Below are 249 nucleotides of genomic sequence, written 5' to 3' on the forward strand. Positions count from 1 at the left end.
TGGAGGCTCAGGTCCTGGAGATGCCTTACCGAGGAGAAGGAGCGTCCATGTTCATTTTGCTGCCTCGAGACCGAAGCGAAGAGGCTTTGGATATGATGGTCGAGCGTCTCACGGGCGCGACGCTCAAATCTGCCATGAGGAAGCTCAGCAGCAGGAACGTGACGGTTGGCCTCCCCAAGTTTAAGCTGGAGTCGAGCATTCGGGACGAACTCAAGATCGTGAGTATCAAGTGTTCAAATAGCTAGTAGT

The 249-nt window shown here is 53.8% G+C and overlaps 1 protein-coding gene across 1 annotated transcript in view; it reads left to right on the forward strand.

The window, feature by feature from the left end:
- Nucleotides 1-249, forward strand: part of LOC119586474 (leukocyte elastase inhibitor-like) — a gene marked incomplete at both ends in the record, with an annotated part of 2,915 nt that overhangs the window by 2,196 nt on the left and 470 nt on the right. The window contains 1 exon segment of the mRNA XM_037935211.1: nucleotides 1-218. Coding sequence (XP_037791139.1) covers nucleotides 1-218 — 218 coding nt within the window.

The sequence above is a fragment of the Penaeus monodon genome, chromosome 21 (assembly GCF_015228065.2).
Source record: "Penaeus monodon isolate SGIC_2016 chromosome 21, NSTDA_Pmon_1, whole genome shotgun sequence".
Lineage (NCBI taxonomy): Eukaryota > Metazoa > Arthropoda > Malacostraca > Decapoda > Penaeidae > Penaeus > Penaeus monodon.